Consider the following 26,239-nt stretch of genomic DNA (forward strand, 5'->3'; position numbering starts at 1 on the left):
ACGAGCCTTTGTTTATATTCCGGTGTGAGGAAAATGGCGGCATGGTCCGATTTGCCAAAAGCTGGCTGTGAACGAGCTTTGTAGGCGTTCTTAAACGGAGAGTAGCAATGATCCAGTGTGTTTGCTCCTCGTGTGGGACAGGAGACATGCTGGTGAAAGTTTGGCAATACTTTCTTTAGGTTTGCTTTGTTAAAATCACCCGCGACGATGAAAGCAGCGTCGGGGTGTTTGTTTATGAAGCCGCTGGTCATATCATGGAGGGCAGATAAAGCCAGCCCCGTGTCTGCCTGTGGTGGAATATAAACGGCAGTAACGATGACCGAGGGAAAACTCCCTCGGCAGGTAGAAAGGCCGGCACATGAGAGTTAAATGTTCCAAGTGAGGCGAGCAGGATCGCGAAAGAATGGAGATGTTCCTAGGATCGCACCATTTCTTGTTTATCATGAAACACACTCCACCGCCTTTAGATTTCCCGGCCTCGGCTGTTCTGTCCATCCGAAAAACAGAGAAGTTCTCGGACGGCGTCACAGCTGTATCCGGCTGTGACGAGGGTCAAACACAGTATTAGTGTGTGTTCCTAATAATCCTTTAGGTGAGTGTGTATATATATATATACTACCAGTCGAATGTTTGCAATAATTAAGATTTTTTTAAAGAGCACCTATCATGGCATTTAAAATGTTCCAAATATTGTTTTAGAAGTCCCCAACAACAGTTTTGCATGCATGCAATGACAAAAAAGACTTTAGTTTTCTTATAATATGCATTTATTTTTACCTGTTTTGACAGCGATTCTCAAATGATTCCTTTAGTGATTCACTTTTCAAAACCCCGCCTTTACGTGACGCTAATCTGCGGTGATTGGTCCAATGACCCAGTCAGTTGTGATTGGTGTAGTCTGTGCAGATATTCTCGGAAACGGAACGCCCATCAAAGTCTTATAATGACAGTAATTTGTTAATATGTGTCAGGAGTTATGAATATGAAAACCGCGTCGGTACTGTTTGATTGTAATATGAGCCTCAGCTGATCTCATTCATAAAAAAACTCCTCACGAAGACTCGCGACAAATCAACATCCCTCAGGGCTTTTAGTTCAAAAGTGTGCAGATGAGGAGAAATATTGGTAGATTCTCAGATGTCTGTCAAATATCTAAACAGAGGAGTATTTTTTATTCAATACTTCCTCAAAATGGGCAGAAATAGCCTAATCATGAGCGATTGAGTCTCTTATGTGTTGTTTTCAATTCATCCTGGCAGCCGGAGGGCGCTCTGTGCACATGCAGTCCATATGGTACAGACAGACGAAGAAGATACCATGTGCCATAATAAAAGTCCATAATAAAAGCTTCCTGAGATCGCGAAACATACATTTGACGACTAATAATAGACACTCAATCGCGACGATGTATGGTTTGTCTTCAAGCCACTTAGTCTTCAAATGCTCATCCTTGGGCAGATGAAAGAAGTTTGCTTTTGAGTCGCACTTCAGAACACAGCGTCTCGTGGCCATGACGTTTTCTAGTTTTCACTGGCGTCTTGGAGCGCAATAAGTGGGCGTATCGTATTCAAATAACTTGACAAGTTGACGTCATCTAGTCAGAGAAAAAGCTTCGGTCTTCTAACGATTCTTAAAAATGACTCCGAGTCGACTCTTACTTTTGAAAGAAAATAACTATATATACGGTGCACTGTCATATTTCAAGCTATCACAGGATGTTTTTGTTCACTTAGATCTATGTTACACACTACATGAAAGGTACATTTCAAAATTCCATGATAGGTGCTCTTTAAATGTTTTTGAAAGCACCAAGGCTGCATTTATTTGATCAAAAATACAGTAAAACTGTGAAATTACCATTTAAAACAAAAGTTTTCTATGCAAATATAAATTAAAATGTAATTTATTCCTGTGATCAAAGCTAAATTTATCATCATTACTCCAGTCTCCAGTGTCACATGATCCTTCAGAAATCACTCTCATATGAGGATCTGCTGCTAAAGAAACATGTCTGATTATTATCAGTAGCTGCTTTTACATGGGCCCTAATAATCCGATTGTAATCGCACAATTGAAATAAGTCACATGTAACCACATCAATCTGAATGAAATGGCCAGATCTGATTATAATTTAATTTGGATTGTAAGGGGTGGTTTATTCCTTTTGTAATCCGATCGAGAGGACACGTAAACACTGGATGGGATTGATCGTAGAAATAGCGTAATGACGCATGTAACGAGCTGTTCTTCCTGCTGAATAATAATAATAATCATAAACGAGTGTCCTGCCATTCTGAAATTCTCTTTCCACTCGTCAACGTCCCACCAGTCCTTGTTTCGGACTCTCATGACTGGTTTTGGGCGCGGGAATGGACGTTTTTACTGTTTTGATAAATATATGTAGCACAGCATAACAGATATTTTTTGTTATAACACATTAAATGGTAGCGCATCCTGGTTTCCACAAAAATATGAAGCATCACAACTGTTTTCGACATTGATAATAAATGTTTCTTGAGCAAAAATCAGCATAATAGAAAGATTTCTGAAGGATCATGTTACAGTTCTTTTAAATTGTATATTAAAAATATTGTGTTGGTCCCCCTTTTGCTGCCAAATCAGCCCCGACCCATCGAGGCATGGACTCCACTAGACCCCTGAAGGTGTGCTGTGGTGTCTGGCACCAAGATGTTAGCAGCATATCCTTTAATTCCTGTAAGTTGCGAGGTGTGGCCTCCATGGATCGGACTTGTTTGTTCAGCACATCCACAGATGCTCGATTGGATTGAGATCTGGGGAATTTGGAGGCAGAGTCAACGCCTCAAACTCGTTCTCCTCAAACCATTCCTGAAGCATTTGTGCTTTGTGGCGGCTCATTATCTGCTGAAAGAGCCACAGACACCAGGGAATACCGTCTCCATGAAAGGCTGGACATGGTCTCAACAATGCTTAGGTAGGTGGGACGTGTCAAAGTAACATCCACATGATGGAGGACCCAAGGTTTCCCAGCAGAACATTGCCCAAAGCCCATAATGCACCTGGTGCCATGTGTTCCCCAGGCATACGCAACAAACTGAGATGCTCTGTGTATTCTGACACCTTTCTATCAGAACCAGCATTAACTTCTTGAGCAGTTTGAGCTCCAGTAGCTCGTCTGTTTGATCGGCCCACACGGGCCAGCCTTCACTCCCCACGTGCATCAATGAGCCTCGGCCGCCCATGACCCTGTGGCCGGTTCTCCACTGGTCCTCCATGACCCTGTGGCCGGTTCTCCACTGGTCCTCCATGACCCTGTGGCCGGTTCTCCACTGGTCCTCCATGACCCTGTGGCCGGTTCTCCACTGGTCCTTCATGACCCTGTGGCCGGTTCTCCACTGGTCCTTCATGACCCTGTGGCCGGTTCTCCACTGGTCCTTCATGACCCTGTGGCCGGTTCTCCACTGGTCCTCCATGACCCTGTGGCCGGTTCTCCACTGGTCCTCCATGACCCTGTGGCCGGTTCTCCACTGTTCCTTCATGACCCTGTGGCCGGTTCTCCACTGGTCCTCCATGACCCTGTGGCCGGTTCTCCACTGGTCCTCCATGACCCTGTGGCCGGTTCTCCACTGGTCCTCCATGACCCTGTGGCCGGTTCTCCACTGGTCCTCCATGACCCTGTGGCCGGTTCTCCACTGTTCCTTCATGACCCTGTGGCCGGTTCTCCACTGGTCCTTCATGACCCTGTGGCCGGTTCTCCACTGGTCCTTCATGACCCTGTGGCCGGTTCTCCACTGGTCCTTCATGACCCTGTGGCCGGTTCTCCACTGGTCCTTCATGACCCTGTGGCCGGTTCTCCACTGGTCCTCCATGACCCTGTGGCCGGTTCTCCACTGGTCCTCCATGACCCTGTGGCCGGTTCTCCACTGGTCCTCCATGACCCTGTGGCCGGTTCTCCACTGGTCCTCCATGACCCTGTGGCCGGTTCTCCACTGGTCCTCCATGACCCTGTGGCCGGTTCTCCACTGGTCCTTCATGACCCTGTGGCCGGTTCTCCACTGGTCCTTCATGACCCTGTGGCCGGTTCTCCACTGGTCCTTCCTTGGAGCACTTTTGATAGAGACTGACCACTGCAGACCGGGAACAGCCCACAAGAGCTGCAGTTTTGGAGATGCTCTGACCCAGTCGTCTAGCCGTCACAATTTGGCCCTTGTCAAACTCGCTTAAATCCTTACGCTTGCCCAATTTTCATGCTTCTAACACATCAACTTTGAGGACAATGTTCACTTGCTGCCTAATATATCCCACCCACTAACAGGTGATGAAGAGATCATCAGTGTTGTTCACAATACTACTGTTCTACTGCAGTTTTGATCAAATAATTGCAGCTTTGGTGAGCATTAGAGATCAAATATTTAAAGAGAACTCAATTATTCCAATCTTTTGTAAATATTCTCTAGAACAGGGGTGTTCAAAGTTCGGCCCGCGGGCCAAATGCGGCCCGGGGATGAATTTCAAATGATGAATTATATTAAAATATATTATATGTGGCCCGCCACGCATAATTTACAAATCTTGCAGTTTCACGATGTCAACGCAAGGTGGCAGTACGAGATTTTAGGCCTGGGAAAAGAACGAAACAGCGCAACTCGCGAGCACTGAGTCTGAACAAAATGTGTTTACCTGCTGAGTGTCTTGATCACATGACCGCTAAACAGCCAATGAGAAGTGGCCGAGTTCTCCGGTACGAGCTGCGAATCTCGCATTTAGTTTTTTTGTCTTGTTTAGTATAAATACATCTAAAAATTCTTAAATCAAGATGCATTTACTAGATAAGTTAAATGACATTAGATATTTTTCTTATTTTCTAGAAAATAAAATTTAAGTGAGTTTTTGGTTAAAACAAGCAAATATATCTGCCAATGGGGTAAGAAAAACAATATTTCTGTTTCTTGTTTCTGTCCCAAACAGAAACAAGATTATTTTTCTAATCCATTGGCAAATAATTTAGTTTGTTTCAAGTAAAAAATCAATTAATTTAGACCCCCCCCCCCCAGGAATCAAGAAAAAAATATGTAATATGTAATAAAAATGTAATATTCCTCAGCATCTTGATTTCAGAATTTTTTGATATTTGGACTGGAAAAAAGACAGGAATGCCAAGTAAGAAGAGTATTTTTTTTTTGTAGTGTGGTGATCTAAATAGAGCTTTAAATAAGAATAGAGTTCTAACTCAGTAATAATATTTAAATTTCACCCATTAAAACTGTTTGGTTGATGAAAGTTTTACAGATATTGCTAAATATCTATAAATCCCCTGTGTCCTATCTAAAGCTACTCTACGGTCAGCTCAAGCTTTTGTCAAATCTGTCATGTTTCCAAGAAACAAAACATGTCATTTATATATAATAGAAAAGGGTCCGGCCCCCGGGTATGTCCACAACATCAAATCTGGCCCCCTTTAAAAAAAGTTTGGCCACCCCTGCTCTAGAAGCTGCTATATTGAGCTCTGTTGTTTCCTCCTGCAGTTCTTCCCGAATGGAAACGCCTTCACAACGGGGTCAGACGACGCCACCTGCAGGCTGTTTGACCTGCGTGCGGATCAGGAGCTGATGATGTATTCTCACGACAACATCATCTGCGGCATCACCTCTGTGGCCTTCTCCAAGAGTGGACGCCTCCTGCTGGCCGGCTACGACGACTTCAACTGCAACGTCTGGGACACTTTAAAAGGCGAACGTGCAGGTAAGGGCGAATGAAATGTCATCTCATTTAAAGGGTTAGTTCACCTAAAAATGAAAATTCTGTCATTAATTACTCACCCTCATGTCGTTGGACACCCGTCAGACCTCCGTTCATCTTCAGACACAAATTTAGATATTTTAGTTGAAATCTTTTGGCTCTGAAAGGCCTCCATTGGCACAATGCACGGTTTACTCTCAAGACCCTTAAAAGGTGCTAAAGACGTCGTTACAAAGTCCATCTCACTACAGTGGTTCTACAATAACTTTATGAATCGGCGAGAATAGTTTTTGTGCGCAAAAAAACCCTAAATAACGACTTACATAATGATGACGATTTCAAAACACGGCCTCATGAAGCTTCGAAGCGTTATGAATCAGTGAGTCGAATGATGATTCGGATCGCGTGTCAAACCGTCAAACTGCTGAAATTTGGCGATTCAAACTGCTGAATCGACTCAGTGATTCATAACGCTTCGAAGCTTCATGAGGCTGTGTTTTGAAATCGTCATCACTATATAAGTCGTTATTTAGGGTTTTTTTGTGCACAAAAACTATTCTCGTCGCTTCATAAAGTTATTGTAGAACCACTGTAGTGAGATGGACTTTGTAACGACGTCTTTTAGCACCTTTTAAGGGTCTTGAGAGTGAACCGTGCCATTGTGCCAATGGAGGCCTTTCAGAGCATCAGATTTACACTAAAATATCTTCATTTCTGTTCTGAAGATGAACGGAGGTCTTACGGGTGTCCAACGACATGAGGGGAAGTAATTAATGACAGAATTTTCATTTTTGGGTGAACTAACCCTTTAATCTCATCTCATTTTACCGGATTGGCATTGTAATGATCTGTATCGCTCCCTCTGTCAGGTGTCCTGGCCGGTCACGACAACAGGGTGAGCTGTTTAGGAGTGAATGATGACGGAATGGCTGTGGCCACGGGATCATGGGACAGTTTCCTTCGGATCTGGAACTGAGAGCGGTGTTCAAATCTCCAGGTCCAGCTTCCTTGGGTCACATTTCTACGTCTTTCCACAGCAGTTCCTCCGTATTCCAGTTATTACACATGATTTTCAGTATGTAGTGGGAGAGCCAATCGTCATCGCCGGCCACAGGGATCATAACAAGAGATTATTAAAGTGTCATTGTGTAATATGTAAATATACATGTATATGAATATAGATATGGTATATATGTACAGCATTACGTGTATGTATATACCATATAGTATATACATACATAGTGTTCATGTATATATTTTTCTAGTTGATCATTGGCCCATGACATTTTTATTAATCTTTCTCCTTATTTTTTGTATTTTACTTTCTGTTTTGTGTACATAGAAAACAACGCTAAACTCGACGGGACGTTGCGAACATCAGTCTGTATTACAAAAAAGTGGATTTGTGGAGGTTTTCGTGCATCGGAAAGCAAATGCGTAAAACATGCAGATGACCTCCTTAACTTTTGTTCGTTTTTTTTTTTACACGCCACTAAACCAATCATCATTTATTGGTGCTTGAGGGTGTTTGGAAAGAAGGCACTGAATTTTCTCAGCCTTGAGATCGAATGTTTAATTCCAAGCAAGCATTATGACGCCTTGTTTTTAGGGGTGTTGCTTTTGATTGATTCATGAAATGTATATCGTCTCTGCCCTTGAATTGTAGCCTTAAAGGAATGCGCCGACTTTTTGTGACTTTAGCTTATTCGCCGTATCCCCCGGAGTTAGATAAGTCCATACACACCATTCTCATCTCCGTGCTAGCCATACCTAGCCTAGCTTAGCACAAAGACTGGAGGTAAATGGCTCCAGCTAGCCTACCGCTCAATGAGTGACAAAATTGATTATAGTATGATTCCTAGACACTCTAGAAAAGTCTAGTCTTAGTACACGATGTAACTATACACATCACAACATGTAAATAGGAAAATGTTGGTGTTATTTTGTCACTTATTGAGCGGTAGGCTAGCTGGAGCCATTCACCTCCAGTCTTTGTGCTAAGCTAGGCTAGTTAAGGCACGCACGAACATGAGAGTGGTGTGTATGGACTTCTCTAACTCAGGGGGATACGGCGAATAAGCTAAAGTCACAAAAAAGTCGGCGCGTTCCTTTTAAATAGCAGTGATCGCAACAGAACTAATCCATCGGTTCTTATTTTTGGTGCTTACAAAGGAAATCTGTGCTTTTGAATTGATTCATAACACTTGCTTTTTTCTGGTTTCGAAACGAACCCTCCTCTCAAATTTGTTAGTGTTGCAGTGTTACAAAGATGGAGCATATAAAAAGCAGTATATATAGTTTTTTGAGTGCTGAGAAAGGTTAGCAATCTCTCAGTTTCAGCATGTAAATGTGTGCAAACAGGTGGAAATGAAGAACACTACCTGGTCAGGATGATTTCTCCGCTCACGGCTTGTTTTTTTTTCTGTGGACCAAAAATAGTAGATCAGAGCAACGAAGCTGTTTACTCACATTTCCGCCATATTTATAAGTGCCATGGGTTCTGACAGCATGTCTCCGTGTTTCTTGTGGTGGCCAGATTTGAGATGTGTGTCAGTAACCAGCTTGATATTCGTTCACCTTAACAAGCCTGATTAAAAATGATATTCGTGCCATTGTTAATGCTCTTAACACCTCATATAACTGTGAATAGAATTTAAAATCTCTCTCTACCTTTTTTTTTTTATATAAAAGGGAATCGGAAAGTGGCTTGAAATTATTTTGAGGTATTGCTTTTACAGTATGAAAATGCTTTTTAGCGTAAATAAAACCCTTTCACTGCTCATCACGCCGTAAAATAATTAATTTTTGGGTTTAAATGTTTGTTTTTTTTTGCTGAGTTTTAAGATGATTGAACTGTGAAAAGGGATGTCTTTAGTAATAATGTCTCATTTAGAAGTTCTACAATTGAAACAGGAAATTTGTCTGCTGGTATTATTTGTATTGGTTAGAATTTAAGTCAGATTTCTATTGTTGGTACTGTAGAGGTTGAACGATTACGCCAATCAGTGATTCTTTTTGTGGTGGTTTTACTATGATCATGTTGAAGATTTGAGTGGTTGGTTTCGGATCGGATGAAATGGACGGTTTTAACATCTCTCTGTCTTTATCCTTGGATTTTGTAGTCTTTCAGGCTTTAAAGGAACACTCCACTTTTTTTAGAAAATAGGCTCATTTTCCAGTTGAATTTTACCGTTTTTTTTAATCCATTCAGCCGATCTCCGGGTCTGGCGGTAGCACTTTTAGCATAGCTTAGCTAGATGCTAACGGTCTAATCCGATTCAATGATCTATGCTAAGCTATGCTAAAAGTGCTACCGCCAGACCCGGAGATCGGCTGAATGGATTCAAAAACGGTAAAACTCAACTGTTTAACTCTAGGGGAGACGGAAAATGCCTATTTTCCAAAAAAAAAGTGGAAAAACATTGACTTTTTTGCATTATTTCCAAACTATGGAAGCTTGATTCCGCCACAATCAAACATTTTAAAAGATAATTTCTCTCAGAATTGCGAGATAAAAAGTTGCAAAGGTCCGATTTGTGAGATATAAAGTGACTTTTTACCAACCAAACCACTCAAACTCGGCAACAAAAGAGTATTTTACATGTTAGAACCCCAATGCTTTAAGTATTCATACTATACTTTTGGCTCATTTGTATTCTACATTACCTTCTTCTTTGAGCCAATAAAGCCAGGACTGTGGTGCCTTGTGTACTTTCAGTGCCATATTTTCAAATAATCATTTTGAATAACATTTTGTTCCTCAGTTTTTTGGTATTTGTAAAGTAACATGGTGATAAAGCTGCCATACACTGATATTGTAACCAATAAAAAGACTTTTAACCATATGTTTTGATGTGTTTCTTTTTGATGATCCCTGCTTGCCGCTCTTATTTATTGCCTTTTTCATATCGCATATTGTAGTAATAATCATAAATTAGGTGTCATTTCAAACCTTATGAACTCAAAATTTATCCTGTAAAACCTTTAAAGTTGCGTTATGGAAATTATATACTCTAAATTCTTTTAGCTGGCTCCTCCCCTAGTGGGCGTGAGGTTTCATATTACAACATTTATTTTAACTAATTTATTTCTAATCTTGACAAAACGCATGTAGTTGGAAAGGGAGTCTCGAGATTCCATATTTTGTGATATTTGGACAGAAATGTATTAATTTGTTACAGGAGAATGCATAAATTAAAATTCTAAATCTCAGGAACTTAATTTTTTGTAACTTGGTTAGACTTATGGCTTTGATTTTATAGTAAATATTTTGTCAAATATATATTATGTAAAAAATATTTAGTACAGTACATTTGATTTACGGTACATTTAAACTGCCGTACCTTTTTCATACTTAATTTTTTTTTAAGGGCTTTCACTGCTGAGTGTCTTCTTTAAAACAAGACCAAACTTAGGTCTATAAGCATTCTTGAAATTACAACCATTTAAATTCGGATAGTGCCTATTTTCAAAAAGGGGGCGACAGTTCTGCAGTTATATTTAAATGTGGCTATTTGGCCTATATCTCTTGGTAATGTTATATGACGGCTTTCAGCTGAAAGCGAAAAATTACCATACCATGATCAAAAGTTTTCTCTTAAACGTAAATAAAGTTTATTAATAATAGTTTATTAAAGTCGTTATTATATATTATAAAAAAATCGATGTCAAATCACGGATATATTTGTTGTGAAAAATTACCTCAGAAATTCGCGCCACTTCCTATCAGAATACGGTACCTGCGCGCAACGAAAGTCAACTTACTTATGACACGAAGTTTATAGGCTGCTATTGACATTATTCACCTTATTTAAACATTGAAGTAAGCTATTCTGTACAGCTTTCACGTAGGGTCATTCACTACATGTTCAAAAGCAAACTATAATGGACTCAATACTCGGGTCATTTCAAACTTCTAATCTTTGTTTTTATTGAAAAATGAACCGTAGTAAAACTTATTTCACTCAGCGGCCATCTTTGAAACGCCTCTCGGGCATGCAAGCGCAGCTCCTATCTCTTTGAGTGGGGAAATATCAAACTCTCAAAACTGTTCGACAAGCTTATGATTAATTTCATATTTGAAAGCACCAATGAAATCTGACAACAACTGTCCAGGGTGAAAAATGCCGTTTTTTTCTGTCATGATTTGAGTGTTTAGAAACGAAATACATTAGATAATGCACATGCGCAGTCCTAAACGCGCGTCTCAGAACACGGTCTGTTTCTATAGCAACCGGAGCTTCTGGCAGCTGCAGCCATTCATAATTAATCTTGAGTGCACCTTCTTCATAAGGTAAAACACACGCACATTACAGCAACAAACACTTTCCATCACAGGTGCGAAATGGCGGAGAAAGTGCCTAAATCAGATGTCAATCAAACATTTTTTAAATTTATTTTAAGGATGTTATAATCATGTTTGTAATTATATTAAAATGAATGAAACAGCAATTTTAATAAATAAAATAATTGTATAGTTAATAGGCAGTCCTATTCATCACAGTGGGTGGACTTGACAAGCTTAGCCCCGCCCACTATGATTAATAGACCGCCCATTCATTAAACAAATATTTAATCTATTAAAGCCACAATATGTAATTTTTTGCCACTGGAGGTCGCTTATTCAAAACAAAGGAGTAGCTTGATGGCGCCTGGATTTTGCTCGGGTGTATGGGAATGCAGCGCTGGTTTATCATATTAAACACATTATTTGAGTACGTTAAAGTAATGTTATAATGCTACTCTGTGCATTCGCTCTGCGGCGACTATGAGACACTTGTTCACACTGCAGTGAGCGAGATCATATTAGGCGGTAAAACATGGTACTCGAGGTAAACCAAGAAAACCAGATTTAAACAATAAGAGTAATGGTGCGTTCACACCAGACGCGAATGAAGCGTTTCGCGAGTGTGATTTACATGTTAAGTCAATGCAAAGACACGAATAGACATTCTGAGGCGCGATTCGCGCAAATGAGGCGGCACGAATTGAGCGTTTGACGCGCGTAACGCGTGAATCTCGCACAAGTTGAAAAATCTGAACTTTGGCAGAGATTCGCGCCGCGTTAACCAATCAGGAGCTTGCTCTAGTAGTGACAACAATGAGGACAAATCATATGTGGATACCCGGAGCTGTACGATACATCTTCATACTTTATAGAAACAGGAATAAAAAGGATCTTGCTTGGAGGAAAGTGAGTGAGGAGGTCGGACAGTCTGGTGAGTTGTAAAAAGCGCTCTTTACTCAATTTGAGCTATATATATATATATATATATATATATATATATATATATATATATATATATTAGTGCTGTCAAACGATTAAAATATTTAATCGCGATTAATCGCATTAAATGCCATAGTTAACTCACAATTAATCACAATTAATCGCACTTTTTTTTTTATTCTAAATGTCCCTTGATTTCTTTTTGTCCCATTATTTTTTCTTATTTTAATGCTCTTATCAACATAGAAAAGTGGATCGGCTTGCTTTGTTCAAATGTTTGTTTTATTGAAAACAACATTGGCATACTGTAGTGTTCGATTTCACACCAACATTCTCACTTGAAGCAGTCATTCACACTTGGAGCAAATAATCGCTCACACAATGTAACACTGTCCATCAATAAAAGGGTGAAAAAAAATACTTTGTTGCACAAACAGCCCCTTCAACAGCCCTTTCTAAGGGATCAAAATAGGGGGATACAAAATAAAATTACAAAGTGCACATGCAAGGTAAACTAGGACTCCGCCTATAGTGCAGTTAAACCAGGGGTCGCCAACTAGCGGACTCCGGTCCGAATCCGGACCGCGAAGCCTTTTGACGTAGGCTAATGAAACAGTTAACGTTGCAATGCTCACTGTTACGTTCAGACCCAGACGCGCGGTCAAGCATGCAGGTGCGTTCACACCGGACAAGAATGACGCGACATGCACGCCGCTTAATTCGCGCCGCAGAATGTCTATTTGCGTCTTTGCATTGACTTAAATCACTCGCGCAAAACGCTTCATTCGCGTCCGGTGTGAATGCACCACCAGAGCAGAAAGCAGCGCTCAAGACAAGCACTTTTAGTTGAAGACCCCTGAGTTAAACCATGGCATAATACGTTTCTCATTTCGGCGTCTCACGCTTGCCATCCACGTCTACTCTATTAATGGCCCAAACAAGTGTGGGCAGCCGCAGCGTGCCTGATGTTTTGTTTCCGGTCTAGCTACATCCGGAGTGGTGTTGTAGTTTTTCTAACGTTACTAGTTGCTGCAACAGCATGTGAAAAAACTACAAAGTTTGTTAGACCAAAAAGAACGTTAATCTCGCGATAAAAAAATTGACGCCGTTAAAATAGGTTTGCGTTAACGTCGTTAATAACGCGTTTAACTGACAGCACTAATATATATATATATATATATATATATTTTGAGACTACAAGCTAGCTAAAGCCGGCAAATTGAGCTTCTTCGCCGTATTTTAAAACAATCCATGTCAGCCATTTCACAACGAGACGAGCCGGCTGGCAGAAGCCCCTCCCATGACGCGAATTCGCATCTGTTGTGAAGTAAATGTCACGCGCGAATAAACTCAAAATGTTCAAGCGTCCAACTACACGCGAACAGCGCGATTTATTCTCGCTTCCTTCGCATCTGGTGTGAACGACCGTTAATTGTGTTGAGCTGGAGAACAATGATTAGTTTCTGTCCATGAATGATCCAAACAGTTGCTCACCTGTCTAATAAAACACATTTTGGGGATTTTCCATGGTTTCTACAAAATAAAACCGGAAATTGAGGGTAACGCGGTATGATGTCATTGATAGGCGACGCACGGCCCGTGTCCTGGTTAAAATTGACGATTTCTCTGGATTTAAACATTTGGGATAATGTAAGTACACAAAATATATAACACTGTTCTAGTGGCTTTTGGATAATCCAAAAAATTTTACATATTGTGCCTTTAATAACATCTTAAAGGGTTAGTTCACCCAAAAATGAAAATTCATAATAACTTTATGGAGTGACGAGAATAGTTTTTGTGTGCAAAAAAACCCTAAATAACGACTTATAGAGTGATGACGATTTCAAAACACGGCCTCTTGAAGCTTCGAAGCGTTATGAATCAGTGAGTCGATTCATGATTCGGATCGTGTGTCAAACCGTCAAACTGCTGAAATTTGGCGATTCAAACAGCTGAATCGACTCACTGATTCATAACGCTACGAAGCTTCATGAGGCCGTTTTTTGAAATCGTCATCACTATGCAAGTCGTTATTTAGGGTTTTTTTGCGCACACAAACTATTCTCGTCACTCCATAAAGTTATTGTAGAGCCACTGTAGTGAGATGGACTTTGTAACGACGTCTTTAGTGCCTTTTAAGGGTCTTGAGAGTGAACCGTGCCATTGAGCCAATGGAGGCCTTTCAGAGCCATCAGATTTCAACTAAAATATCTTCATTTGTGTTCCGAATATGAACGGAGGTCTGACGGGTGTCGAACGACAGTAGGGTGAGTAATTAATGACAGAATTTTCATTTTTGGGTGAACTAACCCTTTAAGGTTATTACGTCAAGAGTTTGTTTCACACAGTAATGGAATGCATAGAACAATTTAGTAATATTTTATTATATTTATTACATATGAGGAGCTTTTACATTGGAATTGCATTTACATGTGTTTAGAAACAACAGGAAATTCATGAAGAGAATTTTAATAGTGAGTTTGATTCATTGAAACGACTACCAAGGAACGTAGAAAATAGGCGTTGTGATCAAAAGGCAAATCTACAAAATCTGATTTCCTTGTCTGATGGCATAAACTCTGTTTCGGAAGAAAAAGGCTCGGTAAAAAAGGCTTGGTATAAGTACGTTTGTTCTAGGAAAAAAAAAGTTTTACACCTTAATTTTGCTGAACCTCTAATGTTTTCCTTCATTGGGCAGTTTCACAGTTTACAAAACAGTGTTGTTTCAGTGAGGCATAATCTCTGTACAGAAAAAACTTCAACCAAAATACAGCACTAAGCCAGCTTTAACTCAAGAATACAAATTTTACCGTTTAACTACAAGAAACATTTCCCCCCATCCACATTCCTTGCAACATCTGGCGATCTGTGAATTCCCTAAACAGCAGGGCGTAACGGGAGGGCGTACAGTGTTCACGAGTTACATCACTCTCTGGAAGGAGCCGAGTGTCCGTGTGAACTCAGAGTCAGGGCTGAGGACGCAGATACTGGGAGCTGAAATCCTCCAACTGCTTTTCCAGAGCTGTGGCTTTATGTCTGTAAAAAAAAAAAAAAATGTCCATTATTACAAACAGCTGAAAATCATCAAGATTACAGATGTCAAAAACCTTTCTAAGGAGGACAACATAATACAGAAGAATCGAGATGCATTTTCAAAGAGGACACAAGGTGGTGTTGCGCTACTTTCCGCTTCTGACACTCGCTTGTCACACAGGAGTAGAAGAGAGACAGTACACTCACCTAAAGGATTATTAGGAACACACACTAATACTGTGTTTGACCCCCTTTCGCCTTCAGAACTGCCTTAATTCTACGTGGCATTGATTCAACAAGGTGCTGAAAGCATTCTTTAGAAATGTTGGCCCATATTGATAGGAGAGCATCTTGCAGTTGATGGAGATTTGTGGGATGCACATCCAGGGCACGAAGCTCCCGTTCCACCACATCCCAAAGATGCTCTATTGGGTTGAGATCTGGTGACTGTGGGGCCATTTTAGTTCAGTGAACTCATTGTCATGTTCAAGAAACCAATTTGAAATGATTGGAGCTTTGTGACGGTGCATTATCCTGCTGGAAGTAGCCATCAGAGGATGGGGACATGGTGGTCATAAAGGGATGGACATGGTCAGAAACAATGCTCAGGTAGGCCGTGGCATTTAAACGATGCCCAATTGGCACTAAGGGGCCTAAAGTGTGCAAAGAAAACATCCCCCACACCATTACACCACCACCACCAGCCTGCACAGTGGTAACAAGGCATGATGGATCCATGTTCTCATTCTGTTTACGCCAAATTCTGACTCTACCATCTGAACGTCTCAACAGAAATCGAGACTCATCAGACCAGGAAACACTTTTCCAGTCTTCAACTGTCCAATTTTGGTGAGCTCGTGCAAATTGTAGCCTCTTTTTCCTATTTGTAGTGGAGATGAGTGGTACCCGGTGGGGTCTTCTGCTGTTGTAGCCCATCCGCCTCAAGGTTGTGTGTGTTGTGGCTTCACAAATGCTTTGCTGCATACCTCGGTTGTAACGAGTGGTTATTTCAGTCAAAGTTGCTCTTCTATCAGCTTGAATCAGTCGGCCCATTCTCCTCTGACCTCTAGCATCAACAAGGCATTTTCGCCCACAGGACTGCCGCATACTGGATGCTTTTCCCTTTTCACACCAGTCTTTGTAAACCCTAGAAATGGTTGTGCGTGAAAATCCCAGTAACTGAGCAGATTGTGAAATACTCAGACCGGCCCGTCTGGCACCAACAACCATGCCACGCTCAAAATTGCTTAAATCTTCTTTCTTTCCCATTCTGACATTCAGTTTGGAGTTCAGGAGATTGTCTTGCCCAGGACCACACCCCTAAATGCATTGAAGCAACTGCCATGTGATTGGTTGATTAGATAATTGCATAAATGAGAAATTGAACAGGTGTTCCTAATAATCCTTTAGTTGAGTGTATTTACGTGCTTGCCAAAACCATTCACACACTTTTTGCTAACTGGCAAGCAGCATTAGCAGCTCATCTTCTTCTTTGTCTACTTACTTCCTCTTCATCGTATCAATGTGTGCTCTGCAAGACCGTTTTGTGCTTGAGCGCCACTAAGTGGTGTTTTACTGTAACTTCAGCAGCTCCAGGCACATGAACTAAAGCGCTGATCTCATTGGTCGGCCAGTTTTTAACTCGGCGCGTCAAAATAAAAAAACGAACCGAAGCGTTTTAAAAAAAAATTACGCTTTTACGCCTGCCGTTTTGCGCGTCGGTGTGCACACTCACACTGGTGCCCTTTCTTTAGTCACGAGGCGTTAAACGTCGGCGATAAACGCGCAGGAAAATCGTCCCGGTGTGAACAGGCCTTAATGTTGCTGCACAAAGTCCCTCCAGCAGGAGTTATTCTCTAAATCAGTGTCACTGTTTTTGAACTCCCTGAAACGCCTCCATTGTAGTCTTGAGTTGTCTTCTGGGTACCAAAACGTCACAATAATCCTTATTTAAAATATTACTGCAAGGAGCAATTAAGGAGCCAAGCACAAAGAAGGCACAATAAGTCATGCAAGCATTGCTGGGCATCAGAGCAACTGTAACAATGAGCAATTAAAGGCATTTTAAGATGATTTTAGGTAGCCTGGATGCCAGCTGAACTTAGCCCCGCCCACAACATTTGAGCTTGGGCAGTTCGGTCTGGACTTGATCCGTAGAGGAGTAATTATTCCCCAACAGAAACTGTTCGGACCAATGATATTGTCAGGACGGGTTTTATACGATGATGGACAGATGATCAACAGTAACGTAATCATCCACGTCATCAAAGGCGCTTAGGTTGAATTTGTTCTAATCCTAAACGAAGAACTTGTTCGTATATGCATTCACCTTTACTATTTCTCTCAGAAATGATCGTGTTGGTAAGTACTCTGTGTATCCTTAAATTCTTTTTTTAAAACACTGGCAAAGATCGTTTACACTAATCTTTTTCTTCTAACGTTACTTATTCCAGCGTGCGTGCAGACAGGGCTGCCAAGTTTTTACAACAAAACCCGCCCAATTGCTACTCAAAACTAGCCAAAAACAAGCCCAATAGCTTTCCTGGGGGTAAAATGGCATTTGGGGGGTAACATATGTGTTATTTTGGCAGGGCTGGCAGCTAAAATTCGCATTCCTGGGTCTGTATATCACACAATTGGGGTCGCTTCAACCCGCGGACTTGGCAACACAGTGCAGTTGAGTTCTGTTGACATTTGACAACTAACGTTATGCGTCGCTCCGTTGCTCTGATTGGTTGTAGGTCTATCCAATTGAGGTCTTTCCTGGTTCGGTTGAAACACGCCCCATAATCACAGCCCAACGGAGCAGATCAGACTCAAATTCTGACTAGAATTGAGTATGACAACATCAGGCTAGATTTAGGTAGATAGGCGAAATGCCTGAAAAATCAAAAACATCCACTAGTAATGTGATTTAATGGTTTATCACTTTTGACCAATAGGTGGCGCTGTTACAAAATTGATGTGGTGTGGTCAGAGTGAGGTGAAAATGACACATGCAAAGTTTGGTGTCAATATGTTAAAGCATTGCAGAGATACAGTCTGAAGAGTCATTTTGGCATCATGCCTCAACTTCGTTGCTGCGGTATACAAAAACGGTTTCGTCTATCAACACGGAATCCATAAGTTTTTGTCAGCACAGTCTGAAGATGATACGATTTGATTTTTGAGAAAATCAGACAAACAGTCTAGGAGGAGTTAAAAAAAAAGTAGGTTTTTAAATAAAATAAAAATGGCGGACAGGAAGTTAAGCAAATATGGCAAAATTAGTATCTATGTTCTAGGCATGATCCAAGGAATCCATTAAGACCAGCTCCTTACAATAATCACATTTAATCAAAAGTTAGCATTTTTGGAAAATTTGGGAAACTTTTGACCCCAAGGTGAAACTTTTTGAGTACTGTCCAGGCATGGTGCCGAAGACACATACCGAGTTCTGTAAAGATATGCCAATGCGTTCGTAAAAAATAGATTTTTTTGACCAAATTTTAAAATGGCTGACACCCAAAATGGCTGACATGGGAATTTAAAGAGACCACGTTTATTATTTTTGGCCAAAGCATTAAGTTATAAAGCAAAAATAGCCAATTTTTGAATCTCCAGACCACTAGGTGGCACTGTGCCAAAACTGTGCAGGTTGCCTCAGGTCATGGTAGGCATAACACACACCAAGTTTGGTCAGAATATGATAAAGCGTTGTGGAGATATAGCATCGCGTTAATTTTTGCGGGCACTTCGTCAAATTCGTTTTTTGAGACCGATTTGACTTATCGACTTGAATTCCATAACTTTTTGTTATAGTGCAAAAGTTATTAACACAAACATAAGTCAAATTTTGGACTGCCATAGACTTCCAGAGCGGAAGAAGAAGAAAGCCAACAATTATTAATAATTCCCGCCCAAGGCATATGCAAAATAAAGGCTTTATTAAGACAGGAACTAAACAGAGCGTTACTGACAGACTGAGAAGGGAGGTGCAGCAACAATGGCGAATATGAGAAAAAGAATGTTTTTCAGTCATTCAAGCATAAAAACCTATTTAATCAGAGCCCAAAAAACAAAATCAACACTTTGTAAAAGATAATAGGTCCTCTTCAACATCACATAATGCACAAATGATTAGGTTTTGACATCACTACAGAGGAATTGCCTTGGTTTGCATGTAAACCAGGACATATTAATTCAATAAGCTGATTAGTGGGAGTTTTCAGCGTACTGGCGAGTGTGTAAACATGCTGAAATACTGTATCCAGATCTGACCTGAGCACTTTGGATCGGCTCTGTACTGCTTCCAGCTTCTGGATCTTGTCAGTGAGGCGTTGGATGTCATTCTCCAGGTCCTTCTGGGTGATGTCGACTTGCTGGCATAGTCGGGCGAACGTGCTGGCGATTTCCCTGCACCAGACAAACACTTTTACATACAGGAACTGAATTATTTTATATCTGCATGCACAGAACTGCACTTGCAATGAAGTTGATTTCTGAGCAGCAATGAAACATGGAATGGATTATTCTGCTATAGTATGACCAGAAAATGATACGTCAGCAATAGCAGTTTACTTATGCAAATGAAGAGTCAAAAATACAAAGAAGGCGTGCACATCCTCAAACAGGGCTCAGCGGCAGGACAAGAGAAATCACTGAAGCAAAAGACCAATGTGGTGTCCGCACACTGATTTAACTGCCCCCATTTATTGCAACGTTTCGTTTTTCTTTTTCAAATTATTATTATTGTATTTATTTATTTATTTTTCTCTCTTTTTTATTATTCTTTTTTTTCTTCTTCAAATTATTATTATTATTATAAATTAATTTTATTTATTTTCTTTTTTTCTCAAATTTTTTTCATAATATTTTATTTATTTTTTTCTTTCTTTTTCTTTCTCTTTTTTATTATAATTTTCTTCAAATTATTTTTATTTTATTTATTTACTTTCTTTTTTCTCTCTTTTTTCATATTTTTTTTCTCTTTTTTCAAATTATTATTATTTTATTTATTTATTTTTCTTTTTTCTTTCTCTTTTTTTTCAAATTATTATTATTATTTTTTCTTTCTCTAATTTATTTTTCTTTTTTCTTCAAATTATTATTATTTTATTTATATATATATTATTCTTTCTATATTTTTCTTTCTCTTTTTTCATATTATTTTATTTATTTTCTATATTTTTTCTTTTATTTTCTTCAAATTATTATTATTATTTTTATTATTTCTCTTTTATTTTTTCAAATGATAATTTTTTATTTATGTATTTATTTTTCCAAATAATGTATTATTTTATTTATTTATTTTCTATATTTTTCTTTTTCTTTTATTGTCTTCAAATTATTATTTTATTTATTTATAGTTTCTTTCGGTTTTATTTTTTCAAATTATTATTATTATTTTATATATTTATTTTTCTCTTTTTTCAAATTATTATTATGTTATTTATTTTTGTTCTTGTTTCTTTCTCTTTTTTCATATTATAATTTTATTTATTTTCTATATTTTTATTTTGTTTTCTTCAAATTATTATTTTATTTGCTTTTTCTTTCTCTCTTTTTTTTCAAATTATTATTATTTTATGCATTTTCTTTTTCTTTCTCTTTTTTTCAAATTATTACACACGAAAACGCAAGGGTGTCGTTTTCAGATTTATCCACTCTGGGACCCGGTTTCAAAAAATATTGGTTTCATGCTCCCAAAATGGCAGATCCATGTGGACGAAACGCTGATATGGTACACAATTTTTACCTATACATCTAAACGAAGTGCCTGACGAAGACCTGTTGGTCGAAACATTGCAATACACTGGAGCAGTTAAATCAGAGTGCGGACATCACATTTGTTTTTTTACTGTTGCACATGAAGCCATATTAATCTCAAGCGACTTGCTAACTGTATTGTCTACATGGACCATAACCCAGACTTTCATTCCACCTGAAGTGGCCTCCAAGTTTGGACAAAATCTTCCTCATGGACAAAGCTCAAATGTTGTGTGTGAAAATGCAGCTCCTACTGTTGCACTTGGTGGCTGCAGTTTGAGCTGGTGAAACTGATGATCATCTGAAGTTTCTCGGTGGCGTATTCCACAAACTGTCTCTTCAGGGCTCTTTCCTTGGCTTTGGTTGTCCAGGTGAGTTTTTCGTACAGGTACAGCATGCCGTACATACTCATGGAGAGAGCGATCAGACGCCAGCCAACTGTGCGCCACACCTAACAAAAGGTATAGAGATCAACTTCAATGCATTCGTTTCCACCCGGGGAAGATAAGTTCACATTTTAAGTCTTAAATTAAACATTTTTGGGGTGAAATCGTCATCTTAATGGGAATTCAAATGTTTGGGAATTTTACATGAGGGCCAAAGATTTCCCTACGCTGGTTTTGCAAATTCACAGACGTTTGATTTGAAAGATATTCATACATTTCTACACTGTAAATGGACAAAGGACTTTTTTCGCTAATGTGACCTCACTTTTACACTACATCTACTGATTTAATAACAAGTATCTTCATTTATGATTCAAACACATTATGATTCAGATATTGGGTGTCATCCGGTGCGTCAACATTTGCGGTTCAGCACAATTTCATGAGCAAAATCCAGTCATTTCAATAGGAATTCACACGATTGTGAACAAAATATTTCCCCTCGCAGTTCGAAAGTGACTTTGGCTGAGACTGATTTTATCTACACCCCTACATTTTTGATCTGGAAATATTCCTGTCCCTCGCTCTCATAGCCTCTTTCATAGCAGATAGGGCCCATCATTCTGAGTTAAATGTGTTCAAACGTCTGAAAATCGATGTAACTTTAAGGAACGCCTTTTTTCTGCAACTATGCACACTTTTTTGTGTTATTATTCCATAAAATGTAGTTTTTGTGTGTGTACATCTGTTCAGAACTGTGCTAGCTAACCATGTGCTGATTAGCATCTCAGAGCTAGGCTCAAAAGTATCGAAAATTGTCACTAGCGAAACAGTCACAAACGAACTGTGGTGAAGTTTCGGTTATGACATCATTGTTTTGGTAGTGACAAAAGGGAACAAATAATCCTTTATTTGAAGGAAATAAACAAAATGTTAGTACAATTACGCAAATCATTAGTATTTTAATGTTTTAGTAGTGTTTTAGTATGAGAGTTAAAATTCTGTGATGTGATGTGGTCGCTACCAAAACATTACCACCACTACCGAAAATGTGCAGTTTCGTTTTGTCAAAAATATTGAAGTCAGGTACATTGAATGATCAACTAAGATATTAATGTAGTGTTTGATTCAAGGTATATTCAAACTAATGAATAAATAACTTTGAAATACAGTATGATTAACTTTATACCTAATGCTGCGTTCACACCAAACGCAAATAAAGATTCGTGTCTAGTTGGACGCTTGAACATTTTGAATCCATTCGTAAAAAAAAAAAATATAACATAAAACAGAACCCAGTCTTTTTTTGTTTAATGTCGCAGCGCTAGTCGGCTACAACGGGGAAGTTAAGTAGCCTAAAAAAATAAAGTTATGAAACTTCACTTTGCCCTCAGTCAAAACGATTTGGCAGCGATTCATGAGACCAAAGATTGTCCGTCAGATCTACACAAGATTAATTAAAAAACTACATTCTCACCTGAAAAAGTCATAAAACTACATTGTCGTGACACAATAATAGTAGTATCTTTAAATTACGCGTATTTTAGAAACGTAAATTACATTTCTCATCACGTCACTTCCCCATGTGACAGCAGCAAGCAGGCTCCTGATTGGTTAATGCAGCGCGAACAGACGCCAAAGTTCAGATTTTTCAACTCGGGCGTCAGACGCGAATTAGCTTCAAACGCGTAAATGCACAAAAAGCACCAAATAAAATCACTCGCGCGTAACGTGCGTATTGGGCAAGACACTCAATTGAGGCGTGTCGAATGAGGCGAAATCGCCCCGCGCTAAACGCATCTTTACATTGACTTCACATGGAAATCACTCGCTCCAGACGCTCTATTTGCGTTTGGTGTGAACGCAGCATAAGAAAGATTGGATTCAAAATACAACAAATCTATTGTATTTTGTTAAAATTGTAATTGTTACTGATCTACCTATGAAAACTTTTCAATAAAATAGCAAAAGGTAGATGTAAACTAAATCTTAATAGGTCAATATAAGCTTTCTTATTAAATTATATATTTTTGCGTTTTGGTAGTAACGAGAAATAGAAATTTCATAAACTTTCTGATATTAGAATGAACTGCACAATTACTAGAAATGTGTACCTTGCATATTATACAATATTTTGTTGGAAAAGACGAGATGTTTTAATAAAGTATATATATATATATATTAGGGCTGGGCAAATTAACGTGTTAACGCGGGCGATTAATTTTTTCAGCTTAACGCATTAAAAATGCTCCTATTCATGTAAATGCTTCCAAGCGCGACAAGACACAAGAGAACGTGCTGTGTGTCAGTGTCCTGTGTGTGTGTGTGTGTGTGTGTGTGTGTGTGTGTGTGTGTGTGTGTGTGTGTGTGTGTGTGTGTGTGTGTGTCAGCGTCTCATGTCAGCTAATCGTGGGACACTCTGACACACACACACACACACACACACGACGCACAGACAGACTCGCCTCAGTCTCCTGCTCACATCGAGTTCTCTTTTGCTCATGAACAAACAATAACAACAACAAAGAGAATTTTGAGTACTCATATTAGGGTCTTAAATTAGTTAAATAACGTCTTAAATGAACTTAAAGAGTTGTGAGGAAATGAGATGCGCGGGACAGCGCGTGAGATCAGCGGCTGTTCTTAAAGTGACAGTAGCACTGATGATGCCTGTCATTAATGATCATCAAAAAACAACGTGAACAGAGAAAATTGTAGCTTTAATGATGATTAATCTATATTTCATTTATTATTTATGCAGTTAAGAAAGGTGTTTGATAACTATTACATTTCTGTATATGTCTAACAGGGAAGGCCATGGGTAAAAATAACATTTATTATTTTGGGTTTATGTAAAGATTGTTTTAAGTTCACTTAAATTAAAAGTTGTTTTTTTAAAGCCTAATAAATGTTGAAATTGGGAGCTTTCAGTTATACTGTAATGTAACGTCATTAATGTTTCATAGAGACATTAGTATCAGTGATACTGGCCTTCATTCATAAAAAGATGACAATACAACACATATTTAAAATATACTGTCTTTAAATTGTTTATACATTAATTTGGAGAGTAACTGAAATTATTACAATATCAAAATATTAAAAACTTAAAATATTAAAAACTTGCGATTAAGCGCAATTAATTACAGAAAATTTTGTATTAATTTTTTTTTTTTTTTATCGATTCCCAGCACTAATATATATATATTGTAGGGCAGGGTAAAAAATATTGATTTCTCGATTTTAATCGATTCACACTTAAATTCCAAGAATCAATTAGTCTATTTTTTTTTTACGAAATTCAAAAACATATACCGTTTTGGCGCTGTGGTGTGAGATCGCTCTGCCGCAGCTCAGCTCAAGAGAAGCGGCAGCGCGGAGCAAACATGAACGGATCTTCTCTTCCGTTTTAATACCAGTTACAGTGCGAAATAAACACGAATGAGCTTTTGAAAGTGTGTTAAAAGATACAGGACAACTTACCGAAATCCGTATCATGTCACATAGAATAACTCAATCAGTGTTTCAACCGCAGAAAGATGTGAGTAAAACGGCTTACAAGTAAACAATGTCATGTAACGTCACAGTTACCTCAGAAAAACCATATCCAGTGTCCATAAACTCGTTAGTCAGCTAGAAAAATTAACTCTAGAGAGGAACATTTTGCAAATTATATGCATCACATTACATAGGATATTCACTGTCAATGTTCTTCAATATTTAATAAATCTGGCAAGTTTTTATGACAGCCACCCTTTAAATGTTTATATTTCAAAAAAACTAATTGGAGTAGAATTATGATTATGTAATTGTAAAGTTAATATTATAACTATTATTATTAAAAAAAAACATAATTTAGTGTAATTTAAGTGTTTGTATACAAATCTGTTAATTTGTACCTTCAATATTAGTAGGCTAATGTAGTCTCAAATGACTCCCACAGTTTACAACATTAGTTCAGAAATTAGTTTTCCTTGAGAAAATGTTCCATGTATTATACCTGATACATATCCAAAATAATCGATATTCGATTAATCGAAAATCGAATCGAAAGCTTGTGAATCGAAATTTAATCGAATTGTGAAATTTGTGTCAATACCCAGCCCTAATATATTGTATATAAAATATAGTGAATTCTGTAAAGCATGGATCAGAAGCACTGAGCTCGTTCTCACCACTCCTCCAACGATGATCACGCTCATAGAGGTGCGTGAGGTGAGCGAGGCCAGGTTGTTCACCATGGTCATCATGAGCTCCTCCTGCGCCGCTGATGCCTGAATCTGACCTTGACCTCCAGGAGCTCTGGGGATCTGAGACTGGACCACCGCCGGTGCGGAGGGGGTCAGCGGCGCCATCAGCTTAGAAAACAACAATATAGAGCATTAAAATGTTGAATTGAGTCTGACAGCAGATCTCAGATCTCGTTTCGTGTCTTCCAGACTAAAAACAGATCAAAGAGCAACACGACTGGTACAATACAAACAGTGCCAACTCTCAATGAGCCTGCAACATATTAAACTGAAACCTCTCGGAGTGTGAAAAGCAAAAACAGATGTGATTTTACAAAAAATCATCAAATTGCAATAAAGGACACGCAATATCCTCCGATCAGCTGTGAACAGAAGAGGTTTGGAGATGGAAAAAGAGAAAAAGTGATGTGAAGGCCAATTATGGGAACCCATAGTCGGAGTTAGTGCACACATATTAGGGGCAGTAAGTAGTGAACACACACACACACACACACACTGCAAACCGTGAAAAAAACAAGATGTGCACACTATCTGCCCTAAATAGTACTGAAAAGTACTAATGTCACATACTATTTAAGATGGATAGTATGCACATTGGGACACAGGCAAGCACTGAAGGAACGCTGCAATATAGCCACATATTTATAATAAAATAAATTTGAACCATATCTACTGTTTTATTAGTAGACTTGTTTTTTTTATAATAGCCTGTAATTTTAAATACATTACAAAACTATTATTTTTTTATTAAATTAGGTGCCTTTCCTCCCTGTTTCCTCTCCATCTCAGTACATCTCTGCTGGTGGCATTGTTTGTAAAAATGTATACGTCTATATAAGTCTACTAACTATCATTACGTGCAGGGCTCGACATTA

At 38.9% G+C, this 26,239-nt stretch overlaps 3 protein-coding genes across 6 annotated transcripts in view; 2 read left to right on the forward strand and 1 right to left on the reverse strand.

The window, feature by feature from the left end:
- Positions 1-6,725, forward strand: part of gnb4b (guanine nucleotide binding protein (G protein), beta polypeptide 4b) — a 30,611-nt gene extending 23,886 nt beyond the window's left edge. Inside the window, exons 9-10 of the mRNA XM_079844565.1 lie at positions 5,505-5,721; positions 6,588-6,725. Of these exons, the coding sequence (XP_079700691.1) occupies positions 5,505-5,721; positions 6,588-6,694 (324 nt within the window). The 3' untranslated portion in view covers positions 6,695-6,725. The remainder of the gene's footprint in view (positions 1-5,504; positions 5,722-6,587) is intronic.
- The window catches only part of traf3ip2b (TRAF3 interacting protein 2b), a 1,379,907-nt gene that overhangs the window by 195,617 nt on the left and 1,158,051 nt on the right, over positions 1-26,239 (forward strand). The gene's annotated exons all lie outside the window — the stretch shown is intronic.
- The window catches only part of mfn1b (mitofusin 1b), a 51,082-nt gene continuing 39,154 nt past the window's right edge, over positions 14,312-26,239 (reverse strand). For all 4 annotated transcript variants that reach the window (XM_079844556.1, XM_079844555.1, XM_079844554.1 and 1 more), the window contains exons 16-19: positions 25,290-25,472; positions 20,983-21,179; positions 19,241-19,375; positions 14,312-14,983 (exon numbers count right to left, since the gene is read on the reverse strand). In XM_079844556.1, coding sequence (XP_079700682.1) covers positions 14,914-14,983; positions 19,241-19,375; positions 20,983-21,179; positions 25,290-25,472 — 585 coding nt within the window. In that variant the 3' untranslated portion in view covers positions 14,312-14,913. The remainder of the gene's footprint in view (positions 14,984-19,240; positions 19,376-20,982; positions 21,180-25,289; positions 25,473-26,239) is intronic.

Source organism: Gobio gobio, assembly GCF_949357685.1.
Source record: "Gobio gobio genome assembly, chromosome: 19".
Taxonomy (NCBI): Eukaryota; Metazoa; Chordata; class Actinopteri; order Cypriniformes; family Gobionidae; genus Gobio; species Gobio gobio.